At 42.8% G+C, this 15390-nt stretch overlaps 1 protein-coding gene across 8 annotated transcripts in view; it reads left to right on the top strand.

Annotated features, from left to right (window-relative positions):
- Positions 1–15390, top strand: part of ENOX2 (ecto-NOX disulfide-thiol exchanger 2) — a 291185-nt gene that overhangs the window by 258797 nt on the left and 16998 nt on the right. For all 8 annotated transcript variants that reach the window (XM_031944689.1, XM_031944684.1, XM_031944686.1 and 5 more), the window contains one exon: positions 9040–9154. In XM_031944689.1, the coding sequence (XP_031800549.1) occupies positions 9040–9154 (115 nt within the window). The remainder of the gene's footprint in view (positions 1–9039; positions 9155–15390) is intronic.

Raw genomic sequence — 15390 nt, 5'->3', positions numbered from 1 at the left:
GAACTCCCAGGGCAGAATACTGAATATATTGTTAAACAGTCACCAAGATACCATGGAAGGAACATGGGGTTTGTAGTTAGGGGCCCTGGGTTCATGCCTTGACCTTCTAATAATGCCCACTGAGGAGGGCACTTGCCCTCAATCTATCATCATGTAGTTATGATTAAAGCCCCCTCCTGTGACTCATTAAACCCCAGGAGTGAGAGCACTTGTTATTACCATGAGTCCCAAGTAATCGTTCCTTTGGGGCTCCAAACAATTCCTCTACAGGGAATTGGCCAAGGCTTGAGCTGGGTGCTTCCCAGAACCATTTAGCTTGGTAGGGGGCCCTCCCCTTTGCAAAGTAGTAATGAAGCTAAAGGAGCATGGTCAGTTTGGAGGGGGAAAACATGCTTCCTGTGGGGCTCCTGCAGGGCTTTAGGGCATGTTTCTCTAATGGGATAGCACAAGGAAACCCCTCCGTGGCCTTCTGTGATCAGAGGAAACAGTAAATGTCAAATTGGCTTTGCTGAGCTTCAAGCCTTGTGGGATAGATGTCAACTCTTGCCCCAAGGGGAAAGGACTAGTGAACGGGGTGGGGGGGTATCAGAATCATTTGAAGAGACTGAGGTTCTTTAGCCTAGAGAAGGGAGGACATGAACTCCTCTGGCCTTCCATTATTTAGGGTTGTCATGCTTGGCCTTAGGAAATAGAAACCAGGTGGGTGTTGCCAAGAAACAGATTTTGGCTAACATGAAAAACATGGCGGTGTATTTTACGGTTATCCAAACTTCACCAGGAGACATTCTATGACAGGACACTAGATACTTCCCAAGGTAACCCATTGAATTTTGGGAGTTTTGTCAAGTAGTTTTTCATATCGTTTGTGAGGAGGAACCAGAAAAGTCTTCCCAAAGGAGGTGGCATTTGAGCTAGGCCCTAAAGGCTAGGTGCTAATTTGCTTACTGCTCATCTGTACTATCGCATTAACCCCCATGCTTCAAATCTCTTCCTCCTTGAACCCATCCTCCACACATCTACCTAAGTATGGATTGGTCTGAGAGCACAGGTCTGCTCGTCATTCCTCTGCTCTCTGAACTTCATTGGCTCCCTATTGCCTCCAGGTTTGAGTGTAAACTCCTCATTCCACCTTTTAATCCCTTCTCAACCTGGATCCAATCTCTATTTCCATTCCTCACTTCTACTCCCACCTTTGAGCTCCAACTGCCTTACTTTCTGTTCCTTGTACCTGACACCCCATTTCCTACCTCCCTACCTTTCACAAGTCTGGAATGTTCCATTTCCTTTTCTCTTCCTTTTGGATTCCCTCAAAGGACTCCTATAATTGTATCTCCCATCAAATAGAAGGCTTTTGTGGCTCCCCTCCCTGAAATCACTCGCACTAAATTATGTTTTATTATCCTATGTCATTGTCACATCATGTCATGTTGTACTTAATTCCATACGTAGTATATGGATGCCCTTCTTGTCTCCCCTATATCTCACACTACTGGGTTGGCGCCCTGTATTCTCTGTTCATATTGAAAACAACTACTCTCCTTGCCCCGAGCCATCCTGCCCTCACCCTTCTCCATGTCTTTGCTCATGTTGCCTTCTACAACTGTAACAATCTATTTGCTGCCTTCCCCATGTCTGTATCTTTTTTTTAAACTGAGGCATTTGGGACCAAGTGATTTGCCCAGGGTCACACAGCTAGGAAGTGTTAAGTGTCTGAGACCAGATCTGAACTCAGGTCCTCCTGACTTCAGGGCTGGTGCTCTACTCGCTGTGCCACCTAGCTGCCCCCATCCCCAGCTCCATATCTTAAAGCCCTTTCCTTTAAGATAGCTTAGGTACTATGTGGGCAGTTATGGGGAGGGCATTGATTAGTCCTACCATCAGTGACCATATCTACAGTGCAGAGAATACAGCTGCAGCTTTACAATGCCCATGTACTATGAACTACCGTCACTTTGCTATGTGCCACGCTACTATGCTTGTACGAACAGGTGCGCCCAAGCATCAAGGTTCAGCTGTGTCGTATAGGTCTGGTTCCTAAGCATATTAAAAAACTTACAAGGAAACCTAATGCTTTAAACATCAGAGAACAGATGGTAGTGAGGGAAGTAAGGGAAGATCTCCGTTAGGTAAAATAGAAAACTAGTAAACACAGGAGCTCCAGTTGATATCTTAAGCAGGAATTTGTCCACAAGCAGTGCAGGAGCTAACCAGGTGATATGAGAGCCGTTCTTTATGTCTCAGCTTGATTTTGCAGCCTCAAGCTAGTGATATGATGGCTTATCTTAAGTAGGAATAGAATTGAGTCAGAAATTGTCTCAACTCCTCCTTCAGGTGAAAGTGATCTCTCCCTCCAGTTTCTCCTCAGCCTCTGCCCAGAACTCCATTGTTGACCGACCATCAGACATTTCTTCAGCATCTCCTACTGGATATGTATATACACCAGGCACTGTGCTAGCTAGGTCCTGGGGGTGCCAGGACAAAGATTGAGATAGAAGAGGTGACAAGTACAGATAGAGGTATATGCAGAATACATAAAAAAGAATAGCTACCCTTTTGGCTTTTTATCTTCTTTACTTATGTACGTTGTAAATGCCTAATAAATCTGTGCCCACATTAAATCATAACTTCCCCAAGGGCAAGGACGGTGTCACTTTTCCCCTATGGCTCCCCAGCCAAGGTCATGGCACGCAGTGAGTACAGAAATCTATTGGGGCAGGGGGATTGAAGGAAATGGGAGAATGGCCACTGCTCCCCTTGAGTCACTGACTTGAAGAACATGCTAGCCGTGGTGCAATGTGTGGAAGAGACCGATGGATGTACGCCACGGGCATGTGAAGAAATGACCCCAAGTAGGAAGGAGAGAAAACTATTTGCTATGCCTACTTCCTAATTGGGGTTTTTTCTTTGTATGGGCCAGCATCCCAACAAAGAAGAGATTCAGCCTGCTGGGGGGACAGTGGCCCTTGGAGGGTTGGATGGTTAGAATGTGAAGCGTCTATTCTCAGCTCCTCCTTCTACAGAGACCCAAAGGAGGAAAGAGAGTTGTCCAAGATCACATAAGTAATAAGTAATAGAACCAGGATCCCCTTTGACTTTCAGCCCTGTTTCTCCATACTGCCTCAGTATATATGTGAAATTCCCTGAAAAGACTAGAAAGATTAGAGAGAGGTTGGGGAGAAGCTGCTCCTCCTGAAAGCCAAGCTGAACAAGCAAGTAGGTCTTTTTGCTCTTGAGTCATTTAAAACTTAACCCAATTGCCTGACTTGATAGACCTCTATATTCTTCCACTCAAAATAGCTTAGAAGCTAAATTTTTCTTGAGATGGAAAACCAGGAACAAGTCACTGGGTAGTCAGTTCCCCCAAGAAGAGCCTTCCAAAAGTACATTAAGGAGAGATAGTAAGCTCCCCAATACTGGAAACATTTAAGGGGAGTTAAATCTTCAACTTGTCAGGGATATTTTAACGTGGATTTATGATTTAGTGGATATTGGTCTAGATTGTCCCTGAGGCCCCTCTGAGATTCTCTGATTCTGTCGGGTCTCGCACTATAGCTTGAAGCCAGCCCAACCAACCATCTGTTGATCCCAGAGAAAAGGAGCTGATAAATCTCGGCATACTTCCAAAAGTAGCTCCCTATTGCTTTGAAGATAAAATGAAGTTTTCATTTTGTCATTTAAAGCCCTTCACAACATCCTCTTCACTGGGAGGACTGTGGGTAGGGAACATCACAAATAGTGTCAGATTTTTTTCATTGTGTCAATTACTTAGGCTACACTTGTTTTTGTTCTTTTTTGGGATAAGGGATGGCTCTCTAGGGAAAGGAGGAGGATGTTGGGAAATACAGGTGATAAAAAATTTATGGATCTTTTGTTTTTATAAGTACAATGCAAAAATAATCTTGCATAGTTTGGGTCCAACCCATCTTTCTAGACTTGTTTTATATTACTTTATCAATACAATCTACATCCTAGGTAAAATTGCCTGAAATTCAGCATTCCATATCCCACCTGCTTGCTTTTTACCCAGGCTATAAGCACCCTGGGCCTGCAATGGTACCGCCTTCTCACCTTCAATTCTCAGAAAATTTAGCTTCCTTCAAGGCTCAACTCGGGTGCCAATGGGAATCCTTAACCAGTGCTCCCCAGCTCTCACTCTTCCCCTCCTCAAATTACATCTAGAATGTAAGCTTCTAGAGGGATGGGATTGCTTCATTTTTGCCTTTGTGTGCCCAGCACCTAACACAGAACCTTGCTTATGATGAGCACTAAATAAGTACTTGTTGAATGTAATTGAAATCGAAATATCCCAGTTGCTTAAAAAAAATCTAGATTTATAAACTGACATTTCTAAACTTCAGATGATTCTTTTCAGCCAGATGTTAAAGTTGTCCTGAGAGCCCGATTGTCAGAAATCTTTATCCCACCTCTTGGCTTCCCACCATTGGGAAACCAACTAACCCCATTTGTATCAACATTTCTATAGGCTGCCAGGCTTTTCTTCTCCCAGAATGGGGCACAACAATGATTCATAACCAGAATTTGTGCTTTGCCTTGTCCGAATAATGACATCTCAGGGCTCCAATTTCTGTAGAAGATTTTAGAAAGTCTTTCCCTGGCCCCTACCCCTTTTCTCCTTCCTTTCTGACCCCCTCCTCTTGTTGCACTGCCAAGTTTCCTGTAAATGCGAAAAATCTCAGTAAGTGAAATTGTTACACATTTAGTAAAAGGTTAGCAGCTCAGAAAATCTTGTTCCTTCCTGTCGTAAAACACAAGCAACACGAATTCAGACCTGTGTGTATTTTGTACAGTTGTTGTTAGCCTAATTACTATGCAGTAATGTGATTTGCCTGTCTCATGATTAATCAGAAATGTCAAGTGGTACAAAGATTCAAATCCTGACTCTGCCTCATGTTTACCTGGACCTCAGTTTCTTTTTCTGTCAAAGGAGACTGTCACTCTTCAAGTTCTAGATCCTATGATCGTTTGAAAAATGACAAGGGACAAGACACTATAAAGGGGGAATAATTTCCTCTGCCTCATAGTTCAGTTCTATTCCTTATCAAAGAGTTTCATGCCTCAAATCGTGCTCATTATTGTTATTGAACTTGACATTCAAACCAAGGCAGCATCCAGAGCCATGTCACTAGGAGCCAATTGCTTTTAATGAAATAGTTACAGCCTTTCCCCTTCTCTCCCCACTTTAAACTCCATTTTGTGTGTTTTCTTCCTCCTCCCCATTAGAATGTAAGCTCTTTGAGGGCAGGGACCGTATTTCTTTTTGCTGTATTTCTTTATGCAACACTTAGATCCTCCCTTTCCCCCTTTCCTTTCTCTCTCCCTCTCTTCCTTCCTTTCTTCCCTTCCTTCTTCCCTTCCTTCCTTAGTTTTTTCCTTCCTTCCTCCCCTCAATGTCTTGTGGTAGCTATGTGTCAGTACATGCACACCATTTTCCAAAGCAATTCAACACCACAGCCTGTCTTGGGCAGCTTTTGTCCACAAAGTCATCCTCTAGTGCAGGACTTTTTAAACTTTTCACACTCGTGACCCTTTTTTGCTCAAGGAATTTTTACATGACAGCAAGTACATAGTTAATAAAAATTGATCATTTACTGATAATAAATCATAAAGAAATCTATTTTATTTATTTTTGGTGAGGCAGTTAAAGTGGCTTGCCTAGGGTCACACAGTTAGGAAGTGTCAAATGTCTGAGGCCAAATTTGAACTCAGGGTCCTCCTGACTTCAGCCCTGGTGCCATCTAGCTCCCCTCAAAAAAGTTTATTTTAAAACAATTCTTTGGCAAATGATAAAATTATATGTATACCAATGATGGAAGCAAATTTGCATATTCACGGTATAGATGTGTTTATTTTTACATAAAGAATTACATTGTGGCAGAATAACCTTTTACTCTTGCCAAAGTATTTGCAACCCCCACATTTATTTATGTGACCCACAGTTTAAGAAACTTTGCTCTAGTGTATCAGAAAGCTTGGGAGGGGAACCTGAGTTCTTAAAGCTTACCCCAGGGGAGCATAAACTATTTCCCCACTAAAGCCTTTGTCATGTAATCCTTTATCCCTGATACCCCATGAAAGAAAGAAAAAGATAAAACAGTTCTCAGAAAAGGGTTCAGAGGATGCTAAGTGTCTTGAGGAAAAGCATCCTCTATGTAAATCTCTCATAGTAGGTCCGTGCAACATGCTAGAAGCCTTTCCTCTTGATGGTGGACTCATACATTTAGAGTTAGAAGGAACTTTACAGACAATTGAATTCAAAGCCCTTGATTTTACTGATGAGGAAACTGAGGCTCAGAGAGAACCAGTTTGTAAGTGTTCAAGACAAGATCTAAAACAGGCCAGGTCTTCTCTACCTTAAATTCAGTGGCAGAAAAAGTGTCCAGGATGGCAAGCCTTATGAAGCAGAATAGTATTTTTAGTACAAACAGTAATAATAAGGGAAATAGATTGCTTTCTGCTCTATAAAAAGCTTTACTAGATTATATGGTCTCAGCTGAGCCTCACAAACAACCGTGGGAGGCAAGCATTGTAGCTTTTTCCAGATGAGGAAACTGAGGCTTAGGGAGGTGAATTGACTCGTTTCTGAACACATGAATAGGAAATATCAGAGGTCGGAGTGTTGAGGTCAAACCCAGCCTGGCCAATTTCAGGTACAGATGAGAAAAGGAGTACCACTAGGAAGTGTGTCTGCAATTTGCATAGGAAGAGGAGATATGGCATGGATTGGGTTTGGGAAATACAGTGCATTTGAAGTGCTTCAAACTGAAACAAGGGCCCATAGTTTTACATCATTATTCCACTGGTGATGTTCTATGCCTTCAAATTATGAAATAGCAGCGTCTAGTTGCAGGTCACCCAAAGGACAATAGAGAGGCCCACGCTGGACGTAAGTAGATAGCAGCAAATTACCAATGAAGGATGGCCCAGGAGAAGCGGCTTTAAGAGCCATCAGCAAAGAAATGCACGGCTGAAAAAGGAAGCGGGCTGGTTATACAGAAAGATGCAGATATGATAACCGAGGGTAGACTTGGAAGTTTGTAGTCTTTAGGCTGAGAGAGACGCCACTTTGGAGTCTTGCTTTTTATGAGAGGCGGCATGGCACTGTGAATAGGCACTGAATTTAAAGTAGAGAAGACCCGGCCTGTTATTTTAGGTCTTGTCTCAGACATGTACAAGCTGGCTCTCTCTGAGCCTCAGTTTCCTCCTAAGTAAAATCAAGGGCTCTGAACTTAGGTGCTTAAGGAATGAAGAACTTACTTGTACTCTTCAGGACAAGGCTCTCTGGGCTTCTGTGAATGGCCAGACTGCTTTCTTTAGGAAGATACCTTGAGGCCTGGGGTGGCCTCTGACAGATAGCCCATAGTCTTGGCCTGATGTTGGGTATTTAAGGAAGATAGACGAGGACTGAGAGTCACAGCCTTTTTGTCACTAAACAGTTGGACTGGTGAGGAGATGGGGCCCGAGCTCTGCTCCATTTCCTGAAGGACTAGGGGAGCCAGCCAAATGCTCTGCCCCCATTTCTTTCGCAGCAAAGTAGAACCAACCTGTAATATTCATTTGGAAAGGACTTGGAAACATTAAGTGAGTGAAGTGTCCCAAGTAGGAATGAGTTGCCCATCCAGCTAAGGATGATTTGTTGAGATTTGTCTGGTTTGGGTTTTTTTCTTTGTGCAAGAATTGCCCAGTTGTACGGAAAAGGCCTCCAGGTAAGCTGCCTCTCCTGCTCCTAAAGAGATGATTTTTTTTCCAGTACCTGGTATCTGGATGCCGACTACCCACAGGGCGGCATGTCTTTGTAGTGAAAGACTATCTGCCTGCCCAGGGAGGCTTCCTGAGGAGAACTGTGCTCCACTCATCTAAGGTGTTCTGTGCTTCAGTTGTCTGAAGAATCTAGCTCTGCTTTCCCCAATAAATAGACATTGCATTGAATTGCTTTAAAAGAGAGGTAGTATATCCATTACCTTGAGCAAGTCTTTTCAACATGGTGCCCAGTAGCTAGGACATAAGTTAGGCAACCATGACAACCACACATTTTTCTTGATGAATATTCCCCATTTGCCACTATCAGACCTCATTATAAATCCCCTGCTACTAACAGATTTTAGTTGATCCCAAAAAGCCAGCCTCCTGAGATAAGACTGGATGCTTAAAAATAAGTCCCTTCCTCAGTAATTTTTCTCTGCAGCGGGTCTGAAGGAGATCCAGCAAATGCCTCTCTCGACACAGTCCTTATAGAGTTCATTTTTCTCAAATAAGCTGTTTGGTTTTCATTACTGGACCATCCTACATCAGTTCCAATTTCCTTATTCTCAACTCTTAAGTCATATTATTGTTCAGTCATTTCAATTGTGTCCAACTCTTTGTGATCCCATTTGGGGTTTTTCTTGGCAGAGATACTGGAATGGTTCACCATTTCCTTCTCATTTTACAGATGAAGAAACTGAAGCAATAGGGTTAAATGATTCGCCCAGAGTGATACAGCTAGAAAGTGGCTGAGATCAGATTGAACTCTGGAAGAGGGGTCTTCTGATTTCAGGACTGGTACTCTATCCACTGCTGTGCCACCTAGCTGTCCTATCATTCTTGATGCTCCAAAATAAAAGCTCATTTCCCCCTGTAACACTTAAGTCTGAAATAACTTGTACAGAAGTCCAGGCATCTGTGCTGAAAAGGTTTAATGTGGCAGGATGCCAGCCCGGAAACTCTTGGGCCTCATGGACAACTGGAGCCTTGTGGCTGAGAGAAGAGGGGAGGGACTAAGTGGGGAGGCTTGTGGATGTGACCAGATCCCTGAATCCTAGCAGAAATCGTTTGCAGGCAACTTGAAGCAAGTTTGTTGCTGGCTTCTGGCTTGCCTGCTTGTGCCTGGTTCCATTGCCGTTTGCTGATTTAGGAGGTCTCTTTGGCCGTCAGACGACACATCGAGGCTTCTCCTACTGGGTGTTTGGTATCAATTCTCTGTCCCCTGCTTGACATGTTCCAGGATTTCAGCACCTTAAAAGTATGCCCTTTGAACTTTAGGAAATCCGAAATATTCATAACGATGAACTGATGGGAATCAGGAGAGAGGAGGAGATGGAAATGTCCGATGAGGAAATTGAAGATCCCAATGAAACGAAAGATAATGAAGATACAGGTAAGCCCATTCTGCTCCTATCTTTATGGCAAAGGTCGATTTTTCTAGATAAAGTTCCCATGTGTTCTCTCCCAGGTATTCTCTTTGTCCCCATTTCCCATTATGATGAATAACTGAGAAGTAGCTGTGTTTTCCCAGAATCTTGGGAAATTTGGTAAGCATACTCTTCATCCGGGTTGAGTTTTCCAGATTCTGTCACCAGATACACCATTGAGAGAAAATATCCAGAAACTGGAATTGTTCAATTGCTATTTAAAATCCAGTAGAGGGTGAGGGAGTTTGAAGGAAGATGAGATGGGGGAGCTCATCTAGGTTTTACTTGATCTACACTCTCCACCCCTATGAAATTCTTGTCTTTCTCTTTCCACAAACTCTCCATAATCTGCCTGGGTGTGCTGAAACATCAAGAATATCACTGGGCAGTCCCAATATCCATCTGTTAGCCCTCCCTCTCACTACGTGACCTTCCCACCTCCTTTTCCAACCCAACACATCCTTTACACCCTTCATTTGTGTGCATATTATTTCTTGTACCATGCCGCGGTCCACTTCCCATCCCACTCAGCTCCTCACTGTACCTTGGATCAGCTGTACTTGTGATTCTTCCAGTTTATGGTCTCCCATGCTCCACAACCATATGGTATCACTAGGAACTGTAGTATCAGCAGACATTTGGTGAAGCAGCTTCACAGTGGGGTTCCACACTGTTAGGTAGAGTTAGGTTGTTAAGGACTTTGTGAAACCATGCTGGTCAGGGACACGTTGAGTGGGACATATTCTCCTCTGTTGGCATTGGAAACTACACAATTACTGATGTGATGATAATGCCGTACAACCAGAAACTTACCCAGGCTTCTTTCTGGGCAGCAGCTGGTAAGACTGATTCTTGACTTTTGTTGTAATTCCAAGCTCTGCTAGACCCCTGTAGCACGTACTTTACCTAAGTAAAGCCCTTTGTCATCTTCAGGAACGTTAGCTTTCATTGAGCAGGTAAATAATTACTATAAATGCATATAGTCAAGATGAACAGAGGACAGGGAATTTAATCATGGAGTCATTGAACTCATTTAACTGCTTGGCAGTGGCAGCTTAGAGCCTATTATTCCCGGCATGAAGGCTGGTCTCCGCCCCAGTATCTGCACTTTGTAGAGAGCATATATCTAGTGTTAACCATGTTATAAATGTGTCTCAGTGTCCGGGCACCCACTTGATTGACTGCCAAGTTTGAGAAGTTACTGAAGAAAGAGAGGGATGTCTGCAGGATTCAGATTAAATGCACTTACTAGGGTAGAGCATGACATTTCGCTTCTCTGTCTTTCTGGAGCTAAAAGCTGCATTGGCCCCTGCGTAGGGCCTTATTTGTTTAGAGACTGGGAAGTCCCTGACAGATCATCTTCAAGCTATTTTCTTTCCCACTCCACACACAGAGATGCTGCTTTGTCAAATAAAGCTATCTACAATAGACTTAACGGAGCTTACCAAATAGCTATTCTCTCAGAAGGTTTCAATCCATTTTAATTCAGAGACTTTTGTGTGTTTTTCTTCCCCTGGATCAGATCTAATTTTGTTGTCTTGCTTCTATTGTACGCAACTGTCAAAATCCCGTGCCCCCTGAATTTGGTATGAAAGGGGGTTTCCATTTACAGCCGAAGTCATTGCCTGTTACATAGAAGAACTCAGTTCTAAAAAGGGTTAATTGACAATTTAGGAAAGGGCTTCTTTTATTTCCATAAACCCTGGCTCAAAAGTCCAGAAATCTAGAGCATGAGCCTTCTCAGAGCTCTGGGGTTGGCCCCAACGTGGGCCATATAGGATGTGAAGGATGCTCTCTGGAAGAGAAGGCTGCCCCACGCATAGTCAGCCTGCTGATTCATGTTCAGGTGTGAGTTAGTTAGACTCAATGGCCCCTGAGGTCCCTTCCAACACTGATATTCTGTGATTCTGTGATGGAAGAGGGCCCGTGCATTGAAGCCAATTGTATCGGGGCAAAACTCATTCTGGTTTTGGCACTGATGGAAATTCCATAGACTCAGTGAATATTGGCACAGCTTGGCACGCCATTCCTCTTCAGCAGTGATTTGCTGCCCTCCTTTTTCAGACCTGTGCTCCCACATGGCCTTAGCCAAATTGGTAATAGAATTGCAGGTTCTCAGTGTTGGAAGGTACTTCAGAGGCTGTGCTCCTTCAGTGACCTCCTTTCACATACAGCCCCATTTTCTCTAATTGGGACCCAGCCCAATCAATGAACTAAATTTATGTTGCAAGTCAAGGGGGATGAAGAAGAGCCTTCGACTTGTTCGTGGCATCTGTGAATCTCCCAACTAGAAGGGCTATCAGAAACCCTCTGGGCCTTCTCAGCCCCACTCCAGCTTCTCTGACAAATGGGCAGCCAGACTGTGTTTGACAACTTCCATGAGGGCAAACCCAGCCCATCATCTCATGATGGGAAGTATTTTGTTGTCCCAAGCCTAGCTAGGCCTTCCCACGACTCTCCCTCCTGGAGCTGAGTGGAACGGGTGCAATCTCTCTTCCACATGACAGACCTTTGGGTACTTAAGAGACCACATGAGTTGCTAAGTCTTCTCTTCCCCATATAAAACATGCCAAATTCTTCCAATCAATCATATGGCAAGATCTCAGGGCCCTACACCACCGTGGATGCTCTCCAGATTATGGATCATCCTTTCTAAAATGTGCCATCCAAAACAGAATGTACTACTCAGGATCTGATCTAATCACCTCCAATATACCTCCCTAGTCCTAAACACCATTGCTATCCTAACAAAGCCTAACACTGCATTAGCTCTCTTGGATGCTATATAATATTGACTCATAATCCTAAAAACCCCCAGATGTTTTTTTCAGACAAGCTTTTCTAGCCATGACTTCCCCATCTTGTATTTGTGAAGTTGATTTTTTGAATCCCAGCTTAGCTATGTGACCATGGGTTGGTCTGCAAAATATAAAAGCTCCTTGAAGGCAGGAACCGTTTTGATTTTTAAATTTGTGTCACCAGTACTTAGCATAGTGTTTGACAGACATATGTAAACATTAAATAAATGCTTGTTGACTGACTGATGAGCTCAATTTCCTCATCTGTAAATGGAGAATGTTGAACTATAGGTTCTTTCCACTTCTAAATTTAGGATCTTGTGTGTGACCTTCAGTAATTCATTTCCCCTCCCTGGACCTCAGTTTCCTAAGTTGTTATAATTCATATTCTCTAGCACTTTTAAGGTTTCCAAGGTCCTTTTATCAAAACCCACTTCTCAGGCACACTGTATGCCACCCCATTTTCTGGATAAGGAAGTTGAAGCTCAGAAGGGCATCTCTTAAGAGTCAGGTTCATCTAGCTAGACAGGGTTCCAACCAGAATTCTCATCAAGGGCCTCAGACTTCCTATCTGGCCTTCTTTTCCTACCACCTTAGCACCTCTTGCCTTCGATAGCTTGGTGATACTCATTTACCTTTTGGTTCTCACATTTTGAAGATTACCATCAAAATGTGTTTGCTTCATGCTGCAGCAAGAGAAACTAAGGCACTGACTTGTATTTAAATCCTGAAATCTGATTCTGTTCTTTATCATGACTCTGATGAATTTCCGTCTTTCACATCTAAGGGACATCAGCCAAACATTTCTCTCTGCCTTGAAAACAGTCAAGAAGAGCCACTGAGAGCTAAGAACTAATGATGGCAGGTAGTCAACAGTTTACCTGCTCAGTGCTCTATAGGACCCAATTGGTATATTATATTAAAGGGTGATATTCCACTTCCTGATGTTCTGCCAATGTATCAAAGGCTCCAACTTTAGAAAAAGACCTAATTCAGATTAAAACGGAAAGTGAAGATTTGGTGTCCTCTTTAAAATGACAGGAGAGTGGCAAATGAATGTTTTAGGTAAAAGCCCCCTAGTAGTGTCTAGGGTAGTTTCTGTTTTCTTTTCTTAGGCAATTCTAAACCAGAGAACTTATTCCCAGCTCCCATTTGATTAAGGCATCAGATATCTCCCATGGGATGCAACCTCTTCTCATTTTCTCAGAAGGAAAAATCTTCCTATTTTAAGTAGTAAATAAGCCTCTAGCAGTTTCCCACCCCCACCCAAGAAGATCTTGCCCTTAGTGGCAATAAAATATCATAGAAATAACAGTAGACTCAGAGTCAGAAAATCTGAATTCATGTCACTCCTCTGCCACTGACCATTATGGCTTTTGGCAAGTCACTCCATCTCTTTGAGCCTCATTGTCCCTATTTGTCAAATGGAAGTGATAATGTTTGCATTCTCAGCCTTCCTGGTTGATTGGGAAGGAATTATTTTATAAACCCTAATGAATAAAAGGTATACGTGTTTATCCACAGTGTGTAGAACATGAACATAACTGCCAACTAGAAAAAAAGGGGAAGGATTTAAGACAGCATAGTTTAGAGGAAAGAATATTGGATATGGAGTCAGGTCGAAGATCTTTAGCTTTCCTATTCCTATCTATCATCAGTTTTCCTATCTACCAAATTAGGTGATCTCTAAGGATCCTTTTATTTAGTATCGACTACTCTGACCTACCAAAGGCCTGCCATGCCCATTCCGTCACTGTACCCCCTTCTTCTCCACCATCCACCCCAAAAAGTGAACTTTGTCTCTCTATATGGTCTAACTAACTTTGTTAGGCTGACCTGACTAATGGTTCTGTTTGCTGCTGTCCTTGGTCCTGAACCGGCAGATGGCCAGATCTGTTTATCAAGTAGTCAATTTCCTTTTCTCTGTAGAATGCCTAGCCAAAGGCTTCCCCTTCCCCTTTTTCCCCCACTGGTTTGGGCCACATGCCTGTTAAATCTCAGAAAGCCACCTGATGAGCAGTGTCTCAAAGTTGGGAGAGATGACAAGGATGAATTTGACTCGGACCCCTATGGAGCTAAGACTTACCATATTAAAAGAGTTCTTGCTCACAGTCAGAAAGTCTATGCGATTACAGCAACAATTAGTCAGTAATAAAACCAAACATCAAAATGAATGTGCACCATGCCAAAGTCCTTCTCTACTTGAAAAAAACATACAAACCAACCACTAAAATGGGAAGTTTAAAAGCACTTTTCACAAGGACTAATTGTATGGCCATTTAGAGAGAGCAATACTGACATCATCTTTCCTGTAATCCTCAGTCTGACTGCCCCACTGACTTAACCTGCCACAGACTATCCTCTGTGCCTAGAATCCTGTGAACACAGAGACACCATCTAATCTAATTCTTTAATTTGATCAAATTTGAAAACCAAAATCTAGCCAGGGGAAATACCTTTCCCCAGGGCATATGGCTAAAGTAGCAGAGCTGAGGTAGAAATTATCTCAATGTTACTGGAAGATTTCATCATCAGAATTAGCATTTCTCTAGTACTTTAAAGTTTACAAAGCATTTTATATATGTTAATTCATTTATGATGCTCAAAACAATTCTGCTATTATTTTCCTCCTTTTCCAGATAGGGAAACTGAATCACCGAGGTTTGATGACTTATCCAGAGTCACAGACTTAATGAGTGTTAGAGGTGGGATTTGAACTTGGGTCTTCTAAGCTCTGAGTCCTGTGCTCTGTCCACTGTGCCAGCTAGCTGCATGTTCCTAAACCTGTTCCTTGTGAAAAGGCTTTGTCACGCCATAGCCATATCCCAACCAAGGGAACTTGAGTAAATGATCTGAATTGATGAGCCTATTGGCCTGCCATCGTGAAACTTCACCCAGCTTACCCCTCGGACATAGAATAAGCAGGAATTCTGCAGCAGCTCATTTTTCTAGGAGTGCCTTTGGATTTTAGCCTTTTGGGTTGGATTTTTTTTCTCCCTCAGTAATAGAGATGGTGCTGAGCTTGCCCTTAAGTATTTCTATTCTAATACAGAATAGAATTCTCTATAGGACTCCTCCCTACTGTAACTCTTCCCTTCCCCCAACTTATTCAATTTCTCTTGGCCATTTTGCTTGCATGTCTTCTTTGCACTTATCACCTTCCTCATGTCATAGTTATTTGTCACTGAACCAGAGTTAGAAAGAACTTCTGGGGTTACCTGGGCAAGCTCCTTCATCTTGTATATGAAATCTCTAAAACTCAGCAAGTTGAGGTGACTTGCCCAACAAGTAAGAAAGACTGAGAGGTGAGACTTGAACACTAGGCCTTCTGTGACAAAGCTCTCTTTGTGTTCTTAGTATCAAGTACAGGGTTCTTTTTTCAGCAGTTGTTTAATAAACAATAA

Source organism: Sarcophilus harrisii, chromosome X (genome assembly GCF_902635505.1).
Source record: "Sarcophilus harrisii chromosome X, mSarHar1.11, whole genome shotgun sequence".
In the NCBI taxonomy this organism is placed as follows: Eukaryota; Metazoa; Chordata; class Mammalia; order Dasyuromorphia; family Dasyuridae; genus Sarcophilus; species Sarcophilus harrisii.
The sequence above is the reverse complement of the archived record's forward strand: the minus strand, read 5'-3'. Positions and strand labels throughout refer to the sequence as shown.